This window comes from Numenius arquata, chromosome 12, assembly GCF_964106895.1.
Source record: "Numenius arquata chromosome 12, bNumArq3.hap1.1, whole genome shotgun sequence".
In the NCBI taxonomy this organism is placed as follows: domain Eukaryota; kingdom Metazoa; phylum Chordata; class Aves; order Charadriiformes; family Scolopacidae; genus Numenius; species Numenius arquata.
In genome coordinates, this window is record NC_133587.1 from 25,330,466 (window position 1) to 25,349,136 (window position 18,671).

General features: G+C 37.6%; 1 protein-coding gene across 2 annotated transcripts in view; it reads left to right on the forward strand.

Moving 5' to 3' along the window:
- Window positions 1-18,671, forward strand: part of MLLT10 (MLLT10 histone lysine methyltransferase DOT1L cofactor) — a 137,297-nt gene that overhangs the window by 109,096 nt on the left and 9,530 nt on the right. For both annotated transcript variants that reach the window (XM_074156954.1, XM_074156955.1), the window contains exons 13-18: window positions 7,353-7,470; window positions 8,953-9,025; window positions 13,530-13,684; window positions 15,591-15,779; window positions 16,177-16,265; window positions 16,391-16,752. In XM_074156954.1, coding sequence (XP_074013055.1) covers window positions 7,353-7,470; window positions 8,953-9,025; window positions 13,530-13,684; window positions 15,591-15,779; window positions 16,177-16,265; window positions 16,391-16,752 — 986 coding nt within the window. The remainder of the gene's footprint in view (window positions 1-7,352; window positions 7,471-8,952; window positions 9,026-13,529; window positions 13,685-15,590; window positions 15,780-16,176; window positions 16,266-16,390; window positions 16,753-18,671) is intronic.

Here is an 18,671-nt window from a genome sequence, read left to right on the forward strand (position 1 = left end):
ACTGCAATTAAATCCCTCCCCTTTCTTTATGGAAACTCAACTGTAGGCATTTCAGCATTAGCCTAAACAATGGTTTTGAATATGTTAAGCCCCTAACAATTAGGGAGCAGTTTGGGGCATTGAATAATGTGGAATGATGCAATTGAACCTGACAGCTTCAACAGTCAGCCTACTCATGGGACCCGAAAGTTGTTCACACTTGGTTTCATCTCTCATCACACGCTGAGTATTAAAACCTTACTGGTGTGGAGCTGACACAGAAATGAGGCCTGTTATCAGAAAATATTTCATAGCATAAAACTTGAAAGGAACAGGGGAATAGGCATGCTCCAAGGTTCTCAAATTTTTGAGACCTAATCTAATTGCATACAGTTAAGTATTGTCTCATTTTTATCCTCTTAGGGTTTTTTTGCTTAAAGAACGTGTAACTTTTGAAATGAAGCAACTGTTTCCCCTGGAAATTTAAGTAAATGTCCATTTATGGATGCAAGTAGTTGCCAACTTGGGGAACTTTATAGTCATACTGTTACAGTAAAATATCATTTTGGAGTGATGCAAACAAATATAAAACTACTCGAAATATTTAAGGGGATATTTATATATAGGAGTTAAATCTAGTTAACTTGCAAGCCTCCTTCTTTAATTAGAAGAATATACTCGCACTTTCTCTCTTGCTGTAGAGGAAATGTTTTTAAGCATCAATCAAACATCAATCATTTATTCTTATTGCACTCGGGCACTCCGTGAATTACGGTGTATCTTCCTTCTGTGCTGCTCTGCTGCTTATTGCTTTACTGATTTATTGAACATGCCATAAATGAAAGCAGTGTATTATATACCTCTAGATGGGCTTAAATCCTTCTACTAAAATCTTTTCAGGAACATTTTGCTGCCTTTTCGAAATAAATACTTAGCAGTCACTTTATTTTATTAGTTCATACATTTTGGTTGTGTATTGTGTTGATTGTTTAAATAAAATCAGTTGAAATAATACTACAGCTTTAAAAGTTCTGCATTTTAGAATGTTTCAGTCTTGTGGCCTTAATATGTATTGACAGGATGATTGTGCATTTTTAATAAATGCTTGCTACAGCTTGTTTCGACTGTGGGTGAAACATGATGCTCCTATTTCACCTTTAAATAATGTAGCACTCCACCTCCCCTACTTTCCTGTCAGATGAAGTCGTCACATACATTATAAAGCTTCACAAATCGTTATTCTTGTCGTTTTACATTGCCATTTAAAACAACTGGTTTAGAACTTTTTATTTACCTCCAGCTTACTTGAGCAATTTAATAATGTGACTTTTTCCTTTGAGAGTTGCATATAATACATGATGGCACTAGAGCTTTTGTAGTTCCAACTTGTTGTAGGACACCTTTACTATTATTTTAAAATATAAACAGGGATTAAGTTTAGGGTGAACCACCACTTCTGAAAAAACTCAAGATCTTAGATAATGTTTAAATCATGCTAAGTTTTTTGTTCTGTTATATCAACGCACTTAGCAAACATTGTTTAATTCCTTTGATGTCTTGTCTTTTGTGATGTGATGGTTACTCAACAGACTTCAGCAACTACTTTCAAGACACTGAGATACTTTTAGAAAGTTCTTAAAGCAATTTGGGCATGTTTCAGTCAAATAAACATGTATTCTTGCTGATTATAGCTGCCCTGCCATCATAAATTAATATATAGTTGCTATTGCACAGTTTTAAGCAGCCTTGCGGTGAATTACACAGAGTGAGAGTAAGCATAGCAGCTTCTTTGTAAAAGATGAGCAGTAGCTTTACTAGAATTCAGAGAAGTATAGAAATATTCTAAAATGAAACAGAAATAAGAACTGGTGTTTGTAATTAAAAAAAAAAAGCACAAACTATAGTCGTAGAATTCTTAACCTCAACCAATTTATTTAAATAATGTACATATATATTTCTTTTGTTAGTCTTGTCTCTTAGACATGGAAACAAATAATGGTTGAATCTTGTAATATTCAATTCTGTAAGATTTCTTCAGTGAAAGGATTTGACAAAAAACAACATTGTTTTTGAAGTTTGTTTTGGTTTTGAGAGGAAAACAGCTGAAGGTCGCTAGTGAGCGGTAATAGTTGAGTTGGAATCACACTATAGGCTTTTATCAAGAAAAATAGCACGAGCTGTGCAGTATTGCTGCCTTCCTCAGTAAGGGTCACAGTGATGTCTAAAGAGCAAAGTTAAAAGTTTATCAAGAAGTTTTGGTTGGCACAGGGTTGAGACATCAAGGAATGTACCTGCCCTTGAATAGGATGTGAAACGAAACAATGAGTCTCACGTGTTCTTTGCAGTTGCTCACTCAGGTATAAGATAGTAAAAATATCTAACTTCTGGACTAAAGTCGAGCCAGGAGTGTATCCCAAACTAACCTTGTGTAATGATGGTGCTAAAATACACACCCCTTTGTAAATAATGAGCATGCTAATCAGGTAACCTCCCTAAATGTTTTAAACATGAGCTTAGATACATATGTATAGTTAGGAGTGGCGAGTGAATCGTTATTAACTTAAAATCAGCTGTATTGTATGGGTGTAAATATTGGGTGGTGGGAGACGTGTGGTGTGGTGTGTGCTGGCTGTTGTTAAATGCACGGCACCCAATTCTGCAGAATTGAAACAAAACCAAGTATCTCGACTCAGTGTGTTGATTGGCTCTCCCACACCGAGTGAAGAACCCTTATTTAGGGACAGCATTTTGGCACCCCAGATGGGACAGCCATAGGGCCTTGCCCGGATCATCTTGCTGACCCGGGCAGCAGAGAATTGGATCGGATAGGACTCCAGTGCGCACCAATGAGTTGATCAGGGACTCCTCCGAATCTCCTCTGGTGTCGGGGCAGTGAATGACTCAAAGGTGCAACGCTTAAGAGATATTTGTGTCAAGGGTGAAAAGGGCTGAATTCCTGGATTGGTGAGTATTAAATTTAATTACTTCCATGGAAGATTACAAAGTCGTATGCAGACGCTTGGTAACAGGAGAAAATTTTTGCTGACAAATTGAAGTCAGAGCCAAGTACAGACAGAGGAAACATTGGTTTAGGTATAAGCGGAGTATGGGATCAAGGCAATCCATGATTCCTCCCCTTAGTCCTTTGGGTTGTATTTAAAAAAATTGGAACAAGTTCAGAGGAGATCTGATGGTTCATGAGAAAATGAAAAGATACTGTAGTCAATGGTGGCCAAATTATAAATTGGATGACGATGAGCAATGGCTGAAAAAGTGGGACTTTGCAGTTTAATCCTATATTGCAACTGATGTTGTTTTGTTGCTGACTGGGAAAGCGGGATGAAGTGCCTTACATTGATGCTTTTGTGACTTCGTATAGAGATCCCAAAACTCAGAAAAAGTGTGGATTAGGAGATACGTTAATGCCATGTGTTGAGGAGAAGGAGAAAAAATGAGTGTCTGTATGTTGTGAAGGGCTGAACCTGAGGATGTTTAATTGCTGGTTCCCTCTTGCCCACCTCCCTATAACCCTGAGGTAGAGACAGGAGGTGAACGGGGAAGTTCAGGAGGGGATCAAGAAAAAGGGCAAGAAGGGAAAGGAAAACTTTAGCCCCATTTCAAGTAGAACTCAGGGACACTCCCAACCAGCAATACCAGGTGCCCTTGAGACAAGCCATAGGGGTAAATGATAAACCAGTTTTGGTACATGTCCCTTTTACTACCTCTGACCTGTTACGTCAGAAACAATCTGTTGGATCATACCAAAAAAAACCCTGAAGAAACATGTCAGGTCTTAGAAACTATGATGTTGACTCACAACCTTAACTGGGGAGGTGTGCAGGCTTTATTGAATACCTTTCTGACTGCAGAGGAAAGGGGAATGGAATGGGATAAGGCAAAAGAAGAGGGAGGAAAAAGGAGCAGGCAGGAGGATCCTAGTCAGTGCCTGCCTTTGGGGAAGGATCCGGAATGGGATCTGAATGCTGAGTTGGGAGGGGCTGAGCTGAAGCAATGTCAGCAGCTAGCGCTGTGTGGAATACAGTATGGGGTCCCAAATCCAAAGAATCTGTCTAAACTATATGAAGGTAGACAAGAGTCCAAAGAAAGCCCGTCAGCTTTTTATGAGAGATTATGTGAGATGCTAAGAGGTGGACTGCCTTGGATCCAGGGGAGGAGGCAGGTCGGGGAATGTTTGGCATGTTGCTTGTGGGCCAGTCATCGCAGGATTTAGAAAGGGAGTTGCGGAGGGTGCATGGAGCGGGAGGAACGTCTATTTCTTAGTTGATTGAAATTGCTTATAAGATACGTGATGATGGAGAGGTGGGGAGGGAAAAGAGGGAACGAGGAAGGATGGGGCTGTGGGCCTCTCTTTTGGCTGCGGCAATTGTGGATAGGAGAGGTGGGACAGGAGGAAGGGGAAGAGGAGGTTGCAGGGAAGGAGGCACAGGGAGTCCCGGGGCAAGATGGGGATATGGGGTACGAAGAGGCCTTCCTTTGGGTTTAAATCAGTGTGCCATTTGTAGACAGGAAGGGCACTAGAAAAATGAATGTCGCTGTAGGGAAGAGAAAGTGTCCCTGTAGGGAAGAGAAAGAGAGGAAGAATCAATCAGGGAATGTCCATCTTTTCATGTTAGAGGATTCAGATAATTCTCACCTAGTGGAAAAGAGGATACAAAGATTAAAGGATTTGGCCTCAAAATTCAATGAAAGGGAAGGAATGGATTTCTCTTGGTTAACATCCTGGTTACCTCATTTAAACTGGTTAAAACAATTATTCCTAATAGTTGTCATGATAGCGATAATCTTAACTTTAAACTGTTGTATGACCCAGTGTTTATTTTTTGTTTGAATTTAGGCAAGCAAATAATCAAGGATAAAAATCCACAGAAAATACTAATGACCAAAATAGATGATGATTGTTTTAGGGAAATTAAAGGGAAAATGAAAGGGAGTATTACTGGAAAACTACAAAAAAGCTGAAAAGTGAGACTTACGGGACTGTAAGAAAACTGAACCACAAGTCTCAAAGGGGGAATTTGATATCTAAAGAGCAAAGTTAAAAGTTTATCAAGAAGTTTTGGTTGGCACAGGGTTGAGACCCTGTTGTTGAGGAATGTACCTGCCCTTGAATAGGATGTGAAACGAAACAATGAGTCTCACGTGTTCTTTGCAGTTGCTCACTCAGGTATAAGATAGTAAAAATATCTAACTTCTGGACTAAAGTCGAGCCAGGAGTGTATCCCAAACTAACCTTGTGTAATGATGGTGCTAAAATACACACCCCTTTGTAAATAATGAGCATGCTAATCAGGTAACCTCCCTAAATGTTTTAAACATGAGCTTAGATACATATGTATAGTTAGGAGTGGCGAGTGAATCGTTATTAACTTAAAATCAGCTGTATTGTATGGGTGTAAATATTGGGTGGTGGGAGACGTGTGGTGTGGTGTGTGCTGGCTGTTGTTAAATGCACGGCACCCAATTCTGCAGAATTGAAACAAAACCAAATATCTCGACTCAGTGTGTTGATTGGCTCTCCCACACCGAGTGAAGAACCCTTATTTAGGGACAGCAACAGTACTAATATGTACTGTGTTTCGGGAAGCTGTTATACTTGGGTAGGTGGAAATGCCTGCATTATTTTTTAGATTTACGACTAATTCAGATTAATTCTGCTAAAGACATACATTTATTTTTTTTTTTTTTAAAAAAAGAAAAACATCCAGATTTTAAGTGATACTGTGGTTCCATGTCTAGCAATCTTGCACATACCTTTAAACTAAAAAGTGGAAAAAATCTGATCATTGTAAGTCAGTAATTACTTGTGGCTTTTTCTAACTTTGTGACAGTAGAAGAATGTAAGTATCAGGCACAATTTCTCACCAGTATATAGTAAATAAAGCATCATTGAAAACAGTTGTGTGAATTCATAAAAGTCCATTCATCAAGTTTAATATGTTGGCTGAAAGCCAAAACTTAATGGTAGTGTGTGATTCTTTCCAGAGACATAGTTTATACTCTGTAATATTTTGCTGTAATAACCAGTATGTTTCCCCCGTCTCTTGTGTGCAGTTATACATGTCAAAATGTCCCACAAATTGAGTTCCTTACTGTTCACCTTCTTTTTTCATTTTTCAAAGTTTCCTTTGTAAAGCTTGTTTACATTTTCTTAAAAGATTCATTTTAAAACCAGTGATCACACAGGTTGTGTATCTTTGATTCCTCCCCAACCCCCCCAGCATTGCAATCTTTTCTTTGTTCTGAAATAATTTTTTTATCAGGTAGGAAAATGCCTTTTTAATAAGCAGCCGTGCCTTTTTTTTTTTTTCCTTTGATTGCCTGTCTCTGCAACTCAGCATTTGACACAAATCTTTTCTTCGAAAGGGAAAAAGCATAAGCAGCCAAGGAAGAAGGTATTTTTATTGCGTTGGATTATGCAAGATTTTGGCCAGCCTCCTTAGCTTCATCTGTTTAAGGGTTCATTTTCGCTTGTTTGGCACAAGTCCCAGCAGAGACCTTCAGAATTGTGGTTAGCAACATGAATGAACACAAACTTTGGGAGCTCTTCAATAAGTAGAGCTGGCCAACTGCCAAAGATACAGTTCCTTATATGGGGTCAGGGCAAAGCTGTGATTCGGCGAGCCCCCTATTGTATAGAAAACATACTTGTAATGGCTGTTTGCGTTCTTTAAAATAAAAACAAAACAAAACAAAAAAACACCAGGCTTCCAAGTCTATCAAAATAGGAAGTAACAAAATAGTGTGCAGGTTTTACTAATGATGGAGTCGAGCAAAGGAAATATGGCTCTGTGTAGTTAAACTATAGAGCTGAAAGTTGGACCTTTTGACCTCCACAGCCGGCTTGTGATGTAAGGAACCCAAGCATTTGTGAGACATCTGTTGTCTACCTGCCCTTATTTTGTAAATGGTTTAATAAGATTAAATAATTAGTAGGATAACCACATGGTCGCCGTGCTACTAAGTCCTAGCACTGAGTGCATACTTCAGGATTGCAAGGAAATCTACCCATCCTGTTACACTGTGGTTGTTTTAAAATGCAGTTTAGGTATTTTTAATATTTGCTACAGTAATTTTTTATTAGACTTTTTTTTTATTAGCAGATCTTGCCAACAACAAGTAAAACACACTTTAAAACCTGATATATTTTCAAAGTACTGCGATTCTATTTCTGTGCTCACAAATGGAAAATAGTATTTTTTTCTTTTAAATACGTTCCGTTTTTAAAAAAAAACACTCAACTTCAAAAAAAAAAATAATTGTGCATTAAGAAAGCTTCTTTAAAATATATTTAGCATTTCTCCCCATTTGAAAAAAAAAAAAAGAAGATTCAAGTTTTAATTGGTTTCTTGCAGGCAAACACCCTACCTGGATCTTCTCTCACTCTGCCTCCATCCCACATGTACGGCAATAGGCTGAACCCAAATTCAGCAATGGCAGCACTTATAGCTCAGTCGGAAAACAGCCAAGCAGGTAAGCGTCCCGCTCCTGGTGACACACGGGCAACTTGACAGACTTAAGTATTTTTAAAAAGGCTGTTAAATTTTATTTTTGCACTCTGCTCGGCATTTGTTTATTAAATGCCTGTATAAAGTTGTTATGTTTTGGAAGTAAATTCTCGGTTGTTCTGCAGAACAGCGCAGTTTTTTGGTTTTCAGTTTTTTGGTTTTCAGTTTTTTGGTTTTCAGTTTTTTGGTTTTCAGTTTTTTGGTTTTCAGTTTTTTGGTTTTCAGTTTTTCGGTTTTCCTCTTCTTCCCCTCCTCCCCGCCCCACCCCCACCTTTTTTTTTTTTTTTTTTTTTTTTTTTTTTTTTTAGTGTCTGAAATGTAAATGTTTAAGCAGAGCCATCAGCAGGCAGGAATGCAACAATGTCTCCTGTGACTTCTGTGATTGATGTGTTCAGTTCGGAGCTCTTTGCAAGGAGAGTAACACGGCTCTGGGTTTTGTCGTGAATCGTTTAAACCTTGATTTGCATAATTCATGAAATTGCATTACATCCAACTTGGTGTGCAAGAGATCCCGTTAGAGAACTTGCGCAGCATTTAATAATCTGGTGAATATTTACCGATTGCGGCGTTTTGTACCCTTCGCTCTCCTCTCCGCTTTTAATGAGCCGCTGCCTCGGCTTTGTTTCCTTCCCTCCACACGGATTTGTTGACATGTCCTGGTAGTCCTGGCTCTTTGGGGGAAGGGAAGGAGTTTAGCAGTTTACCAAGAATGGATCAGTCATGTCTCTGCCCTCCGAGAGGTCGGAGGTCGCTTGACTCAGAATAGGGGGAGGGCAACCTTGAAGGGGGCAGATAGGGTTATTTTATTGAGAGGCCATAGGGAAAATAACCCTTTTGAGTCCTTCCAAGCAAAACGTTTTCGTATATTTAATGAGGCCCTTTTTGTTTGTTTTACTACCTTTTTAGCAAGGGACTTTCCTGTGCTTCTGCTTATAAATAGGAATTAGTGAATTATACGCTTACATAAAGTTTTCAGTAAATTTGCAGAATAATGTGTTCTTGTTAGATGGCAGCGGTAAGCTTAATACGTTACGTATTTTATGAGTTGTTTTGGGATGCAAAGTGTTAAAAAAATACAGAGCATCAGGATTTGCTGTGATAAGCATACAGATTAGCTGTCCACAGCTGTGATTCATTACTTTCACCGTAGAAATTAAAAGTGGCTGAGGGGAGGGTACTGCAAATGCAAACCACGCTTCTGTGCTGTAAAACTGAAAGGAATGAAAGAAGTGAACATAATCCATGGCCTGGTACAGCCTCAGAAATGTGTAAGGACAACACCTTACATGCTACAGTTCAGCAATCTTAAACTAGTTAAGTATTCACTCTTCAGCAGTAACTACAGATAGAAGTTGAGATTTAAGGTATTTTTAAAATATATACATCAGCTTTAAAACTCTTATCTAAGAAGAGTCGATTTATCAGCTGTGAAATATTTACACTGCAGATCAAGATCTCGGAGATAATAGCCGCAGCCTTGTTGGCAGAGGAGGTTCACCCAGAGGAAGTCTCTCGCCACGGTAAGCGTTATTTATATTGGAGAGTGCAGGCAGAGGAAACGTTTTAAGATTTGGAAAGTTCACTGTATTTTTACTAGTAACACGCAAGTGTTTTAAAAGCCTATATATGTATATATACACGCAGATGTCTACATACGTTGATTTTTATACAGATATATCAATCTAAAAAAAACCCCTAAAGTGTCCGGATAGCTAAAATGGGCTGAAACTTGCTTTTATATCAACTGAAATTAGGTTTACAAATGAAGGATTTTACTTAACAAATGGAGACTTGCTTCAGAAGGATTTATCTATCATTTAATCCACACGTATTACTTATCTCCTCTGATTTGTTACCACAATCGTATTTTTAGTCATATTTGCAAAAATTGCAAAATCCCTTACTTAAAGACTACAACGGTCACAGGAATAAGATGGTCTGAGAAGTTAAATATCAGTAAAAAATTCAAAACAAAAATTTTCTTCCCTTTCCCTCACCACTTTGAAATATGCAACAATTCTCTGTGAAAAATACTTTTTTTTGTTGTGTTGCAATTCATCTCTACTGAAGTTTGGCATAAGACTTCCACTGGAATTGTATCACATTATTTTGTTTTAAAATACTTGCTGTTAAAATTTCAATATTGTGCTTTAAATACTTCAGTAATATTTTCTGTGTATTTTAAGTGAATCTTTGTTTTTAAAGGGCTTTATTTTCCATTCTGGACACCACATGAATTAGATTTTATAGTGTTATTACTGTATTTTTTTCCTTAAGATTAACCATGAGAATTTGATCTTGAAAAGGATTTAGGGTAGCTAAAAAATGGTAGTTACGCAGATAGAGCATTGTAACAACAAATTTGATTGTTACAGCATGTGTTTATTACAGTAATTTATAATAAATATCTCCAAATTAGGTAATTTTATGTACATGCCTGGTGTTGTTTATCTTGTGCTATATTCCTTAATTAATCAAAAGACTTCTTGTCGAATGGGGTGAGGATATCCATTATAGTACTTAGGTGGTATTACCTAGTCATGAACAGGCTTTTAAGCTTTCCACTACATGTTGCTTCTAAAACACTAAGTGGAATATTTATAAATTAGTTTAGACTGTGTTCTCAGTATAAATACATACATTTACATTAGCATATAAATCTTTATATGAATAAGAAACACGTCTGTATATATACAGACAAGTAAGTTTTAAGAGTTTTGCAAAGGGAAACGCTCAACAATTAGGAAATTCCAGAACTTTTGGTGATAATTATTAAGTAGTCCTCTTATGCATACGTGGTGTGGTAATGACAAGTTTTGATGCTTTCTTAGTTTATATGCAAAGGCCTGGTCTTTGTACGATTTGCAGTAGGTCATAGTTGTGTTCAGGCTGGCTTTAGACAGAATATTTGGGGAGCTAAACAACTTAAATATGACGCTTCTATGGCGTGTATGTTCAGGGTATATGCAGTCCAGCACTTACAGCATGGTCACATTTCAGCTGGTTTCATGGGGACGGCACAGGAGAACTGTGTAATACAAAGGCCACCTCAGTCCACTGTTGCAGAGCGTATGGAAGCTGTATCGCTTCGCAAAGAGCAGATAGATCTTGATTGGCATTCAAAAAGTCATTCAAAAACAAGCCAAAAGTTGGGGGGGGGGAGAAGGGAAGGGAGAAATTACTGCTGCAGTTTCAAAATTGAAAGATGGAAAAACTTAGTCTGAAACACCTGGTATAGGAAAATTTAGAAAAAATACCCATTTAATTAAATTCAGTAGTCAGCAAATTTCACCCCTAGTTTGTATGATAAGAAAGATCACATATATGTGGATGTTTCTAAAACATGTAGGTATATCCCTGCCTTCCCCAGTTAATAAATAAGTAACTGATTACTTAAAATATGGTTTATAGTGAATAAAAATCTAACTTCAAAAATTTGAAAACTTTGCACCTCTGAGTGTTACCTGCTTTTATCTATTAAAAATATTTTTCTGCAAGTTCTGACTCTCTTCCCTTTGAAGCTTATGAGATTCATAAATAACCAACTTCTCTGAAAGACCATGTAATTTTCAAATAGTTGTTTAAAACAAAAACACTTGCAGAAACAATTGTTTGCTGTTGATGACACAGACTATTGCAGCTCATATGTGAACGTATGGGACTCATGAGCTGTATGGTCGTTTCAAATTCATATCGTTATATCTTTGTACCCCTATATAACCACAGTGTTTGATGTTTAAGCTGTCATATTTAAAATTTTAATATATTTGAGAAATATAAATATAGCTGATAAATGTGAGCTGTTTCTATTTTGCAAAGCAATTGCTGCTTTTCCCAAGGTAGCATTTAAACTTTTTTTACCCTGTACTTAACCTTATGTTTAAAAACATGTTATGTAATACCTGCATTGAAATATGCATGTATGCCTATATCTAAATGTGATACTGCTTACAATTAATATTATAAGAGTCTGAAAAACTGTACCCCAAACTTAAACAAAAAACAGTTGCAAAAGTAAGTGAGGTATGGAATGTGAAACAAGGGATTCCCATCTCGGTGACAGCGTTGGACCTGCGCATACAGCACATTTATAATCCTATTGGAAACTATGATAAAATACTGTATGGAATAAGGATTCAACCCTGGTATGCAGGAACTGTATCACGTCTAACGGATGAGGAGGGGGTTCAGCTGGAAGAGGATGGATTGACTAATGTTGCGATACAGGGAAAACTAGATTTATTTTTTTTTTTCCTCCTTCTGCACAGGCTTCCAGTGAAGAATTGCAGAGGTTATATAGTCATGTGTTGCTTTTTTTTCTGCCTTTGTGAAATTGATAGGAAACAGTCCTAAGCCCAACAAGAATTTTGTTGGTGATTTATAATTCGAATGGTGCAATCTGTTAGAGTAGGGTTATGTGCCCTTCAAAAGCATGCGTGGAGAGAAAGAAGTTGCTTGGGGGTTGTGTGGTGGGTTTCTGTATTTGTTTTCTGTTTGGGGGTTGGGGTTTTTTGTGTGTTTCTTTTTTTTTTTTTTTTAAAGTGCATTGTTTGTAATGGAGTGTAGTACATCTGTTCAGAATGTTTCCGCATCAACCTTCCTTCTTACCAGTTTGGCACATTGTGTAAACAACTAGTTTTAAGGTGTTTTTTCCATCTCTGTGCTGAACTGTTAAATGCTCTTGAGTTGTCATCTCTTGTCAAAAAACACTACCTTGGTTACCCGTTCATCAGGGCTTTTTGTTTTAACAGGTGTTTTTCTTCTTTCATCCTGTATGCAAAAGAGGAATTATTTATAAATACTTAGAGTTCTTAAGTCACCTACTTAAAACCTTTTCCCGTTAAAATAGCTTTGCTCTGGTGCCTACAAAATGCTTGACGGTCATTAGGTAGCTAATGTGCTGTGACCACTGCTTATTACGCTAATCATAATTAACACACTGATTTCCTGAGCTCTATATGTTGTCCTGTACTGGGACTATGGTGGTCTTGGTGGAAAGTTTGTACTGTATGTAGAACAGCGTGGCTGAGATCCTGTGATGGCACTAATAGTTATGTATAAGAATCTGAATCTGAGCTCCCTGGAGTTGATTTAAAAAAAAAGAAACCAAACACCAAAAACCACAACAAAACAAACAAAAGCACCAGCCAGCTTTTAGTGGGCTTTGGTGTTGGTCATGTATGAGGAATGGGACCACACATACATGAAGCCAGAATTCTGAGTCAGAAATACTCTGAGAATCTGGTTTTGCTCACAGGTTAAATTTTGCCTCATCCAGCGCCAAAGAAGCCTCCTCATAGGACCTGAGGAGCACCCAGCTTTCTTAGTTGCTGTGTGCTGAATATTTAATTTTCTCCCGAACGAGGAAAGGCATGTGGCAAAGGGATTTTTCTTTGAACTATGCGTGATCATAAGTAAAAAAGAAAGTATATTAAGTGTGCACAGGACAGGCAGAGCATAACTTCAACTTCTGTTGCGCCCCTTGTGAAATATTTTCATGTAGTCACTCAAAAATTTGGTTTTACATGATTCTTCTTAAAACAGGTTAGGCAGTGGAATTATATATGTGCTTTTCTATGTGGAAGTACCATTACTGTGTTGATTTTAATGAATTGGTTTTATTTTCCCAGTTTTCTCTGGGAAGGTTTGAAGATTATTTTTTTTCTTCAGACAGGTGCTCTATTTATCCATATATAATTGTTTCCTGCTGTAGAAGTACGTGTTGTATAATTTAATACAATGCTGTTTGTCACTTAGGTATTACACTAGTCTGTACGCAAGAAGAGGTTATGTGCTTTTGCAGTATAAATTCTCACGCTGTGAAATATTACAACTTTGTTTTACTAAATCCTTGGCAGTGAGAACCGGGACTTCTTAGTGATTTTGATGAATTAACTTAGTCTTGGAAGTGTAAGATAGGTAGGTGATAAGGGCTGATGTAAGGCAAGAAACTGCAACAGCCTTTTACTAATACATTTCCTTTCATCCTTTTCTTTAAACAATAAATTGCAATATTTTCAACAGATCCCCTGTAAGCAGCTTGCAGATTCGCTATGATCAATCAGGGAACAGTTGTGGAGAAAATTTGCCCCCAGTAGCAGCCAGCATAGAACAGCTTCTGGAGAGGCAATGGAGTGAAGGACAACAGTTTTTATTAGAGCAAGGCACCCCTAGTGACAGTAAGTACTCACATTGTGTTTGTTACTGCTTTTGTTAACTGTGTTATTCAGAACTGCCATTCAGTGCTTGTCCAAGAATTTTTAAAAAACTTATATTCTGCTGTGAATAGAAATATAACCGTGGTGTGTAACTGTAACACAGTTCTTGATGCAGCCCATGACTTCAGTAGATTACAAAAGAGTTCTCTATAATTATCTACATTTTTATGGATGGGGAAATCGTGTCATGCAAGAAGTGACTTGTAGATCCAGCTGGTCGGTTGCAGGGTTTGGAAATGAATTCTGGACTCTTAGATCCACTACTGTAAATACTATAGCGCGGTTCCCCTTCATATAGTTTGCTTCATATAGTGTGATATAAACTGGTATAATAATTTTTTATTGTTATATTTTTCATTTTTTTAAATCTAAACTGCCTACTTCCATTGCTGTTCTAAAAAAATATTTACAAATATTAGGCAGGTGTCCTACTGGGCTTTCCTATCTTTATTATGCTCTGCATTTCTTGTGAAATTCTCAAAGCAAGCAAATAATTATTTTCTGAAGTTATGTTTAATAGAGTGGAATAGTCCAAGAATGAATATGTTAAAAGCATAAGTGATGAGTAGATAAGTTGGATCTCCATATTCAACAATATATCAGTATCAAAGACAATGATCAAATACATTTAAAATATTTTTTTTTTAATACTAGATTGGGGCTTGTGTTATATTTTATTGAACATATTCTTCTTGTTGGTAGTGTAAAGTGGTATCTAGTTGGTATTTTTATGAATGGTATCCTGACAAAAATGCTAATTGTGAGGAAATTCATGCAGGGATAATCCTTTAAACATGATAGCTGGAGGACAGGTTTAGCTAAGTCTTATTGCATCTCATTTGGGCTCACTGAGGGTTCCTTTGTATGTTCTTGAAGAGGAGGGATAAAAGCTAAATCCTTGGGAAATGACCAGATGTGCCTATACCAGTAGACTTATGTCTGTAGTAGGCCCAGAGGTCATGTTAAACAAATACAATTTGGAATTAAAAAAAAAAAAAAAAAAAAAAAGTCCATCCCTGTGGCTTTACAGTCACACTCTAGTCCTAGTTGGGAAATCCAAGTTCTGAAACCAAACCGGAGTTTGAGAAAACTGTGCTTGGTTAAAAATCAGGTTAGTACAGAAGATGATGCCCTTTTTCTGCAAAAAAAAGGGGTGGTAACTGCAGTGCTCACACAGTGCTCCCTGCTGGGTGATTTGTAGATCGCTGCTCAAAGCAACTGAGAGCTCCTGCTCCCAACAAGGTGTGTCGTGATAACTTCACGTTGGATGACTTTGTTTTTTCATTGTTTCTGTAAGTTTGTGACTCGCTGTACAGGGCATTAAAGCAGAAAAACTCCGTTTTCACAAACTTGCTTGTTTTTACGTAAATGTTGTTGGTTGGCTGTATTGTTAATTGAATGTGTATTTGCCAAGCTTTTTCTGTTTTGATAATGTTTAAAATTTCTAATGCTGCAGCTGAAATAGGTTTTTCCAAACTATGCAATTAACCTGTACTACCAAAATAATACTATTTTTATATTCTGGTTTGGGGATGAGTTATCATGTACTGCTGTTTGCTTAAAATGAATGTCAGCCCTAATGATGTGACTTTATCTGTATTTAAGCCAGAGTGTAGACATATTGCAAAATTACTATCACAGGCTGCTTACTTTTTTCTGCACTTCAAATCACACAAAATTGATCCTGGACCTTTCCACTTAAAGTCAAATCTCTCTAATGTATCTCTCAGTAATAATTGTATTTATATGTTCACATATGACTTAATGCTAGTCTTAAACAGTAAGAATGCAGAAATTAAAAAAAATGAAGATGTTATTAATTCTTTGAATGGGGTTGTGAAAGATAACATATGCATTTTCACCTCAGTTTTAGGAATGCTTAAATCATTACACCAACTTCAGGTTGAAAACAGGCGGTTAGAAGAACAGATAAAGAATCTGACCGCTAAGAAGGAGCGGCTGCAGCTTCTCAATGCACAGCTTTCGGTGCCCTTTCCAACAATAACTTCAAATCCTAGCCCTTCTCATCAAGTACATGCCTTTCCAGTACAAGCAGGTAAGTAGGGCAGAGTATTAAAGCGTCAAAGTAATTTGAACATCTATGGATACGAAATACCTATTTAATCCACATATGCCATTGATGGGAGATGCATATACATACAGGATGAATACGGACTACATATTTCTTGGTGTGTTAAAATGTTTAAAAGTCAGTTGGAAGGATTATATAAAGCATTACTACTTCTTTCAGTGCAGTTGCTTTTTTACTTCAGTCTGGAGCACATCTGTTTGAATCTATTGATTCATCAATTATTTAGTTAATATTTTACTATTAAGGTTGACTTTACATTTTCTATGTTTACCTTTGACGTTATTTTGAAATAAGTATTCTGAATCTTTTTACACGTTACAGAAATTTAATCACTATGTGTTTTTTGGAATAATTATTTTAGCACCTAGCTCTGATTCCTTGAACAGCAGTAAAAGCCCTCATCTGGGAAACAGTTTTTTACCGGACAATTCTCTTCCTGTATTAAATCAGGTAATTTTAATTTATTTTTTCTAAACTTAAACTTGTTACAAGTTAACTCATCATAGTCCTTGCATTGTGCTCTTAGGTGAAATTTTATGCAGCTGAGGGGGTTTTGTTGTTTGTTTTTACACCAGGAGATAACCTCCAGCGGACAAAGCACCAGCAGTTCATCAGCTCTTTCCACTCCACCACCTGCTGGGCAGAGTCCAGCTCAGCAAGGCTCAGGAGTCACAGGAGTTCAACAGGTCAATGGTGTGACAGTGGGGGCACTAGCTAGTGGTATGCAGACTGTAACCTCCACCATTCCTGCAGTGCCTGGTGTGGGTGGAATAATTGGAGCGCTGCCAGCCAGCCAGCTGGCAATCAATGGAATTGTAGGGGCTTTAAACGGGGTAATTCAGACCCCAGCAACAATATCACAGAACCCTTCTCCTCTCACTCACGCAACCGTGCCACCCAATGCAACGCATCCTCTGCCAACCACATTAAATAACAGGTAAGAATTTGCTGATTTTATGGTTTTCCTGATAGTGCCTGCTGTTCTTCAGTTTAGCTGTATTTTTTAAACTGTTTTAGTCAAAAGGTAATGTTTCTTCCTAGGCCTTTAATTGTCAAACTAGGTTCTGCTCCTGATCTGTGAATGAAAGTAAGAAATAATTTAATGGGAGCACGAATAGTCAAGTTAAAGAAAGGATGTTTTCTGTTTAGCTTTTGGGAATCCTAGTGTCCATTCTTGTTTTTCAATCGAGTCACATTCCCAAACAAATGTAATCATGTAAATGTGCTCCAGCTCTTTTCCTAGTTCGGAAAACAATATTCTTTGTCCTGCCAATTGTTCTTGCAGGTTTAAAGGAGCACTGGAAAAGCTCCATTTGTTGCAGTAAGTGTGGGGGGGGGGGAAGAGAACAGTATACAGTGGTGTAATTAAAGATGTAGTAGGTATAACTAACCAGATCAGTAATATCGTTGCACTGTGTTTTCAGTTCTGTGCATCTGACTCCAAAGACAACAAAATTAGTTTTTCAAGTGGTGTTCCTAAGGATTTTTAAATGCATAAAGCGATCCATGCTTCAGTATTCAGTAACAGCCCTTCCCCAAACCCAGGTATCCTCAGTAGCATAAAGTGCTGCTGCTTGAGCTGTGAGGCAAATGGGTAACAAAAGGAGACAGCTGCTTTCCGGGAAGGGGAATGGGCTGCTTGGTCTGGAAGTATTTTGGGATAGAGCAGAGCCTGGGCTAACTCATTCTCCCTGCTGCCCTTCCCCCCACCCCTTGGGTAGTCCTTCGCTTGGGAAGGAAAACTGTGGTTCTATGTAGAAAGGGATGCCTGAAAATAGGCAGTGGATTACTCGTTTTTAAGTAGAGTTTATTTTTGGAGATTGTGGTGGATTGCCCACCAAAAAAGGTCCATGTGATTGGAATGATGCAAGGGATCCCTAGTTTTGTAGCTTCTTTTCCCAGTTGCTTTCCTCGCCGTTCATTTGGCAGCTCCTGAATATTCATGTATCGTGTCACTGTGTGGTATCGCTTCAAGAGGCTCATAAAACCTGATACTTTCAAGTGTATCCTGTTGTTTTGATGTGCTATTATATTTTTACTATGGGGTTATATTTTTCATGCTTTATACCATAGATGAACATTTCATAGGTTAAACAAAAGACATTTTGTTAATGAAAAGTTACCTTCTTTCTTGAGTACCAGAGGTCTGCTGAAAACACAAAAATTTTGCGTTACTCTCCCCAAAAGTGTGAGGAGGAGTGAAAAATACTAGACAAAATCAGTAATATTAACCAGTTGTATAATGCTTTCCACTTCCAATTAATGTCAAAATATACTGGTCATGCTGCTGTTTTCTCATACGATTTTGTTAATACACAGATTATTTATTTCTGACTCTTTATATTGCAGAAGTCCTTTTGTCTCTTTTTTTTTTTAACGTCCATCTTAACTGCTGTAACTCTTGAGTGTGTAGCCTAGTAGTAAGACTACTCCGGTTCACGCAGCGTATTGCAACTACTGGCCCGCTCATAAGCTCTCATGCTGACTTTTAGCAGAGTCTGGAATACTCCAATATTTCCCTATTTTCTGCTACAACAAGCTTACGATGTACAACTCTGCCAGGTTTTTCTGTTTCTCTATTTCTTTTCTTGCATGATCTCTTTTTATACTGCTCCCTCAGTAACTCTAATTTAATGTTTATATTACATTTAAAAGTGTACTTTTTACACAATTTTCTGCTCTGTTGAGCTCATCCAGGTGATTTTCTTGGCCCCCTTCCTTTCGAGGTGTTTCACAATTGCCCCCATTTTCTGGGAGTTTTCAGTATTTCTGGTTGTATATTTAGAGGAAAAAAGTTCAGGCTGAGCAAGCACTAATGCTAATTAGTGCTAATATGATTTTAGTAATGACACGTAG